At 39.7% G+C, this 8,650-nt stretch overlaps 1 protein-coding gene across 1 annotated transcript; it reads right to left on the bottom strand.

Annotated features, from left to right (window-relative positions):
• Window positions 1–7,811: 7,811 nt before the first annotated feature.
• On the bottom strand, window positions 7,812–8,291 carry LOC145122437 (uncharacterized). Its single transcript, XM_079058042.1, has one exon. The coding sequence runs from the start codon at window positions 8,289–8,291 to the stop codon at window positions 7,812–7,814; it is 480 nt and encodes a 159-aa protein (XP_078914168.1).
• Window positions 8,292–8,650: the final 359 nt, after the last annotated feature.

The following is an 8,650-nucleotide window of genomic DNA, read 5'->3' on the forward strand; positions in this document are numbered from 1 at the left end:
CAAGACTTTAAGTAAAACCGAATCTCCAACTTCGAATGATATCGGTTGTCTTTTCTTGTCAGCATAGCTCTTTTGACGATCTTGAGCAACTAACATCCTTTCCCTAATCACTTTCAACTTTTCAGCAGTCTAATGGACTATTTCGGGTCCCATAAACTACTTTTCCCCAGCTTCTAGCCAACATGATGGCGTTCGACACTTTTCCCCATACAAAGCGTGATAAGGTGCCATCTTGATGCTTGAGTGGAAACTATTATTATAGGAAAATTCTACTAGAGGTAAGTGTTCATCCCAGTTACCTTGGAATTCTAGGGTACATGCTCTCAGCATATCCTCCAATGTTTGAATTGTTCGTTCGCTTTGACCATCAGTTTGCGGATGGTAAGCTGTACTCAAAGACAACTTGGTACCCAATTCCTCTTGTAGACTTCTCCAAAACCTTGAGGTAAAACAACTATCACGATCAGATACAATTGTTAACGGAACACCGTGAAGCCTCACAATTTCCTTCACATAAGAATTCGCAGTTTATCCATAGACCATTTCTCGTTGGCTGCTATGAAATGTGCACTCTTAGTGAAGCGATCAACGACCACCCAAATCATGTCGTGACCGTTCCTTGTTCTGGGCAGTTTAGTCACAAAATCCATGGTGATGTCTTCGCATTTACCCATGGGTACAGGTAAAGGTTCTAAACTCCCATACGGTTTCTGATGTTGTTCCTTAACCCTAGCACAAGTTACACACTCGGCCACATACTTAGCAACATCGAGCTTCATCGTCAGCCACCAGTAATAGGGTTTTAGATCCCTATACATTTTTTTTGTACTGCTGGGATGAATCGAGTACATGGTCTTGTGAGCTTCTTCCATCAGAAGATCTCTTACTCCTCCCGTCTTAGGTACCCAAATCCTATCTTTGAATACCTTCAGTCCTTGACCGTTTGTATCAAACGTCAACGTTTTACCCAAACGTTCTTCCTTTCGGTCATTTTTCTCTAAAGCTTCCTCCTGAGCTTTCTTTATACTTTCCACAATTGTCGAGACAACTTCAATTCTCAACGCTCTTGGCCTTTTCTTTTCAAGATTTACCTTCCGACTGAGAGCATCAGCAACAACATTTGCTTTACCAGGGTGGTAAAGTATCTCACAGTCGTAGTCCTTGAGTAACTCTAGCCAGCGTCGTTGCCTCATGTTCAATTCCTTCTGATTAAAGAGATATTGAAGACTCTTATGATCAGTGAAAATTTTGCATTTAGTACCATAAAGATAGTGCCTCCATATCTTTAAGGCGAATACTACCGCTGCCAACTCCAGATCATGAGTGGGGTAGTTCTTTTCATGCTCTTTCAATTGCCTCGATGCATACACTATCACTTTATCCCTTTGGGTCAGAACACAACCTAACCTAACTCTAGAGGCATCACTATAAACTGTGAAGTCATCAATTCCTTCAGGTAACGAAAGAATCGGTGCTTCACACAACTTCTTCTTTAACTTCTCAAAAGCTTCCTTATGCTTCTCATTCCAAGTATAAATAGCTCCTTTGTGGGTCAAAGCTGTTAATGGAGTCGCGATCGAAGAAAAGCTTTGGATAAACCTTCGGTAATATCCAGCTAATCCTAAAAAGTTTCAGATCTCCGTAGGACTTTCAATTGTAACCTTCGAGTTACAAAATAAATCCTTATTGAGGACTCCTTCTTCTTCTTAGAATAAGTACTTTCCTTCATTCATTGTAACAGACCGATGGTTCATGTTCTAATGATCTCTCATCGTATAATGCACTGCTTAGACTCAGGTCTCTTAGAGACAAATATCGGAACAAACTATACCTTCCTTCATGTTCTAATGTGATATAATCACAGTTCAACATGTATCATTTCTAACTACCAACTTCTTTAACAATGAGCGCGATACTTCTATTGATCGCTTTGATCATCTTTCACTTCAATCTTCTGGCTTAAGTCAAATACTACATCGAACTTGGTTCTCTAAACCACGTGACATACTTATCTTAGTCGAACTCGATTCGATATGACCTCTAAGGTCGGAATAACAATTATCTTCTTAGTCATTACTGAAACGATGGTAACGACAGACTAGAACAAGACGGAATCAATTACTAGATCCTTGGTAACCTTGTGACTTTCCTTGATCCAAGTACGAGTCTTGTGCTTCCGGTAGTATAGGCCTCTACTACCATTCACACCTACTCATACTTGTCCCAAGTATTGTCTCGCAGTTCTCCAAGTCACCATTCAAGAATTTCACATAGTCATTCAATTCATCAGATGACAAAACCAGGGTTTATATTATTTCCTTGAAACGATTACACAGAGGTTCAAGTTTATCCTATACTATGCCTCTAATAGGCTAAACCACTTGTTACTAATCACATTACTACTTCATAACTTGATCTTCGGGTATCAAGTCTTTACTTCTAATTCCTAGCGTTGTTATTTGCTTCGTCAAGGATATTCTGAAATTCCCTTGGCGTTGGCGGTGCGCTTGGCCTTGTTACTTCATTTTTCTTTGGACAGTCCTTAGAAATATGGCCTTCTTCTTTACATCCGTAACACACCTCCTTGGGAATCGTACATTCATTGGCGTAATGCCTAATTTCTCCACACCTAAAGCAATTCACCTTCCTGCCACAATTCCCAGAGTGTTTATTTTTGCACTTTCCACACCATTTTCCTTTACCTCCTCTTTTGCCAGACTTTGATAATATGTTGCTCTTGTTGGGCCTTGAAGACCCCTCAAATTTCCTCTTCTTGCCAACTTCAACCTTGTTGGCGGTCCTGTCATTGATCATTTCTTCAATAGACTTAGCAACCCAAATAGTTGCCTCAAGAACAGATGCCTGACGTACTGGCACAGTAAGTTCATCCTTACTTTGTTGAAGTAAACGTTTTGTTTCTTCCATCTGTTGTTCCAACATCGTACGTACCATTGCCTGCACCCCCAGTCATCGTGATTGGCTGAGACTGCGGATTATCGTTTCTGAATCCACTTTGAGTACTCGCCATTTCGATCTATACACCAATCGTAGGTGATTTTAGATCTTTATTTTCGATAGACGTTAAATCTTCGTTATTACTCCGAAACGTTTATATGTTAGTTCTAATATCGTAGTCATACGTTTAGAATCCTACACACATAAGGTTTCCAGATCCGGTCGGCAACAGACCATAGATCCGAACAATTAATGGCATATATGGAAAACATATAGCATTTAGCACCTAAAAGCATTTTAGGCATCTTTCCTAAAATAAACTAGTGCTCGTGTCTAAAATATGGTAGGCACTCATCTCACAATCATCACTTAGAATTCTAAGTTTAAGTCTAGAAATACTACAATTTCTTAGTTTGCTTAAACTAATGCTCTGATACCAACTGTGACATCCCCTAAATTTCTCGGCCAGAAAAAGACCGATTTAAGTTATGCTTTTAAAATAAAATCAGAGTAATCCTTTTAAAAGATGTTGCGAAATTTGTTCCCAAAACAAAACATGATAAAAGTTTATCAAAACCTTTATTTAAGAAATATATGATTTCCTTTTATATCAAAACCTCGGGATGTCATGTTCCGATACAGATCAAAAGCATAAACAAGACATTATAAGCCTTACAACAGTTATTTACAACTACTGGCCTATAATCCAAAAATCACTCATCATCATCATCCGACTATGCTCGGGGTCCACTACCTGTAATATAAAAAGCTGAGTGGGTCAAACTTGGAAGCCTGGTGAGCATATAAGGTTTTCAACCCACAATAAATAAATTTATTATACTTAAACATCAATCAACCAACCAAATTACCCCAACCCCATTATCTTATTTATTTCTTAAGGATTTACCCTAAGATTCAACTATCACTCATTCCTAAGGATTCATCCTAAGGAATAGGCATGAAGTGACATCGTCGTCGAGGTTTATACAACAGGCACTAAGTCCATAGCTGGCAAGGTTTATACAACATGTGCTAAGTCCATAGCTCTTATTTATCGACAGTATTATTCACGGGAATCCCCCCTGCAATACATGCCAATGGTTTTTTTAGAGTACAACTGATGAACATATAGTTCACACACTTACAGGTTGCGAGCCTGCTAATGTTCCACAGATCATCTAGAATAGTCCATGGTTGTCATCCATACTCTGATGAATGACGGGGGCCAACGTTTGGGTAAGTGATTCTCTCATAATTCACCACTCACCCTCAACTCATGATCTATATCACTGATCATCTCATTTATCCAACTCATCTTTCATCACACACCCACTATTTCATCTACCTATGTTTTACCCAACATTTTTTGTAGATAAAAATACATATACAGTTTAAATTATTTAAAAACCTGTATAAATCATTCCTTCAACATCCATCTCAAATAAACAAACAATATATATTCACACAACACGTATTTTATATAAAATACTTCATATCTATGTGTAAGGTGAAAGTAACTACACACTCACTAGATTTAATGATAATCGGGCAACACTTCGTTTCCTAAAACGATCGTTTCTAATAAAACCGGGAGTTTTATTGAGAAACCGGGCTCTGCGAGGGTCGGGCTTCGAAACCGAAAAAATAAATTTATCGGGCTTCTCGGGCACTTCGGGGCGTATTTCGAGTGTTTGGTATAATACCGGGGCTTTGGGGGAAGTTGGAATGAAAGAAATATTGAAAAAGGGGTTAAAAATGACAAGTTTCCAAACTATACCCGGGAGGTCTCGCACCCTTCTATTTATAGGGGCGAGGCTTCTGATCGGACGGCTGAGAGGCTTCCAGGTGGCAACAGATCCGAAGAGGAGTCACATGGGTCGCACGTGCGAGGGTCCTGCTGTAGGCTTCTGATTGGACCGAAGTCTAGGTCCGAGGGGGGAGTCGTGGCACCTGCGAAGCTCGGACACGCTTCTGATGACACACCGAGATCGGACACAGGGCAGCTTCCGATTGGACCGAACCTCGGACTCGAGAAGGACGCGACACACCTCACCAGGTAGCCTCGGCGACTCAGCAGTCTCGGACACGTGGCGCGCATGTAGCGAAGGTGACGTGGCCGAAGTCCCCCCATGCGAAATTTCTTGGATTTGGCATTTTTTCTCAGTTTTTGTGCAAAAACTTCTAAAATCCATAACTTTCGCATACGGGCTCCGTTTTTTACGTTCTTTATATGCACGCGTAGGTAAAATTACGCTCTACAACTTTCGTTTAGACTTCGTCTGCTAAATTTGAATTTAATTTTTATATTATTATTTTTAATAGACCGGGACAGGAAATCCGTTAAAAATTCATAACTTCTTCATCCGACGTCCGTTTTCTTCTGTCTTTTTACCGTTGTACTACTATTGACGAGACCTTCAATTCTCGTTTAGGTTGTGTCGGCTAAAAATCACTCGATCTAAAATTCGAGTTTTTAGCTGTCTACTATTAAGCTGAAACTTAGAAAAATCATAACTTCCTCATACGAAGTCAGATTTGGGCGTTCTTTTTATACATACTCTCGGTTTAACGAACACTACGACTTTCGTTTATATCACTAAGGCTAAAAAGAAGTTTATCAAAAACTCACGTTTTACGACATTCGGCACCGTGCTGGTTTTGTCGCGAAACTTCGACAGGTCATAACTTCTTCGTTATAACTCAGATTTCGGTATTCTTTATATATCCGTAATCCTTGTCACGCCCACTACAACTTTCTTAATAGATATCGGCTTTATCTAATATTTATTTTCGACGCTCATTTTTATTCTTAATTAATTAAACCCTAATAATTAAGCATAAAACACATAATTTTCACATAATATTCACATAATTCCTTTTCATTTCTTCAAAATGAGTTACAAAGGTTAACCTAGACTATCACGTCAATATTAATGCCTAGCCTAGAAAAACGGGCGTTACACATCCACTCGCTTAGTCCTATGATTCCCAGCTCCCTAGTGAACCTAAACAACTGGGGAACCTTCGATCTTAACAACTGGTCCATAAACAGAAAGGATTTGGTGGAAAATACACCCTGACTCACCGAGTTCCAAGAACGACTCGTCGAGTCCCTCTATGTCCAAAACTACACAGTTGATTATAATGGGTCTTAACGCATCAAAATCATAGATATGGCCTCCTAGGGTCCATTTTATACGTAAAGCTTCAAACTTGATGTACATGCATGGGGCCTTTGGATCAAAAAGCCATAAAAGGAGGTCTACAAGATGCATGGGTATCTCATGGCCATAAAGTTGGCACCTTTATGCCATGAGAACCCTCCAAAGTCCAAGAGCTGAAGCCATATCTCCACATTACACCCCAGAACCCGAAAATGGCTTAGAAATGCCCTAAAGATACCAAAATCGAAGCCCTAAGTTGATTAAACACATGGAAAGTGAAGATAGAAGCTTTTTACCTTAAATGAGCTGGAAATCGAACACAATCTCTGTATCTTCTAGCTTCAACTTGAACTCCCAAGATCCTTCCTTCTTCTCAAGCTTCACAACCACCAAAAATGCACCAAAATGGCTTAAGAGCACTCAAACAAGGCTAGGGTTTCAGTTTAAGGTCTTCTGAAAGTGTGAGGGACGATGGAGGCTGATATGGGTGGAGATAAGTTGTTTAAATAGGGTGCAAACCCTAAGTATTAGGGTTTTGTCCAAACAACTCCTACTCGTCGAGTAGGTCACTTAAACCCACGATCAGCAGTCGAGTCTACTCGACGAGTTGGGCCTCCAACTCGCCGAGTCCCAGAGTAAATTGCAACCTTTCATGAATTTAAATACGTACCAGGAATTGGGTGTTACACGATTAGCATCCCTTGTGGCGGATCTGAAGGGTCCACGCACATCTGTGTGTATAAGGTCCAACAAACCTTCACCTCTTTGACAAGATCCAGCGAAAGATGATTTTGTCGTCTTTCCCAAAAAACAAAATTCACATTCATCATCTGACCTTAGGTCAAATGATTCCAATACTCCATCCTTTTGGAGTTGGCGATGCATTTCTTGTTAATGTGCCCAAGACGACAATGCCACAAGCATGCCTTGTCTATGCCATTAGACGAATCAATGTGAAATACATTATTCCCTAAGCTATCAACACATGTCACGGTTTCATACACACCATTGCAAGGTAAATATTCAAGCATAAAAACACCATTTTTATAAGCTATAACTGGACCATTTAAATAATCAAAAGAATAACGAAAACCTTGTCTGAACAATGCATGAAATGAAATAATGTTTCTCGTCATTTCTGACGAATAGCAACAGTTCAATAAATCTATCCTAACTTCACTTCCAAGCACAAGACTATAAACTTCAATCTTGGTAATAGGAGAAGATCGCCTATTCCCCATGATCAGGTTCATTCTTCCATGCTCCACCTCTTCACTTTCTCTTAGCCCCTACAAATCAGAACAAATATGAAAACCACATCCTATATCAAGGATCCAAGAACGATTAGGTGGTGATTTATTAGACAGAATAGTGTATATACCTATCGACGATGGCTTCACCTTGCCATCTTTGATGTCCTACAAGTATTTAGGGCAACTTCGTTTCCAGTGGCCCTTGTCGTTGCAGTAAAAGTAAATAGCCTATTTGGGATCAGAAGAAGATGGTGGAGTATCAGAATTGGACTTTCCTTTAGGGCCATTATTGGATGACTCGACATGAGACTTTCCCTCCAGTTTTTCTTGGGAGCACCTTTCCTCTTTTTACTATTTCCTTGCCCAATGGCCAAAACAGGAGCACTAGTTGTATTAGGGACAACATTCTTTCCCTTCATTCTTACCTCAACAGTTGGAGTCAGTTATGGAGTTGAGCTAACGTGGTCTCTTTGTTGTTCAGATGATAAGCTAGAATGAATTGATCATAACAACTAGGCAAGGATTTAAGGACCATGTCAATGTCCAACTCCTTGTCGAAATGCATGGTGAGTCTAACAAGGCGTTCCACGTACCTTTGAATTCTCTGCACGTGGCTACAAACTGACTTTCCCTCTTTAATCTTGCATGTCATGAGGGCTTTGACCACTTCAAATTTTTTTTGACAAGCTCGCTTGTGAAACCTTTCCACAAGGTCCTTGTTCATTTCATATGCCCGATAGTCCTCATAGAATCTCTGCAACTCAGGGATCATAGTAGCGACCATGATGCAAGCCACTTTGGTTGCATCGTCGTAGTGTTTCTTGTAGGATGCGTATTCATCAGGAGTACCAATGGCCTCATTGATTTCAACTAGTTCTTTCTCGAGGACATACTCCTTGTTCTCGAATCGAAGAGCCATTTTTATGTTTCGCACCCTTTTATTATAATTGGTGCCATCAAGTGTCACCTTTGAGCAGATTGAAAGCAAAGAGAAGTTGTGGGAAGACTATGATGGAGGAGCAGAAGCATCACCAGAAGTGGCCATCTATAGAAAAAAGGTAGTTTTAATTAGAAGACAATAATCCTTAATATTATGACCCAAAATTAAATAATAAGCCTAGGAGCTAACTATACAATTTACAACTTAGAAAGGGATGTCGTAATCTACATGTAATTTTATAAAGGTAGGTAAAAGAAATTTTACTAATTCCGAATCACGAAACTCCTAGATATTTTGAGATTCATTGAATCTATCAATGGCATGTTTAATCTCATATT

Source organism: Lactuca virosa, chromosome 6 (assembly GCF_052849685.1).
Source record: "Lactuca virosa cultivar CGN04683 chromosome 6, Lactuca_virosa_CGN04683_v6, whole genome shotgun sequence".
In the NCBI taxonomy this organism is placed as follows: Eukaryota; Viridiplantae; Streptophyta; class Magnoliopsida; order Asterales; family Asteraceae; genus Lactuca; species Lactuca virosa.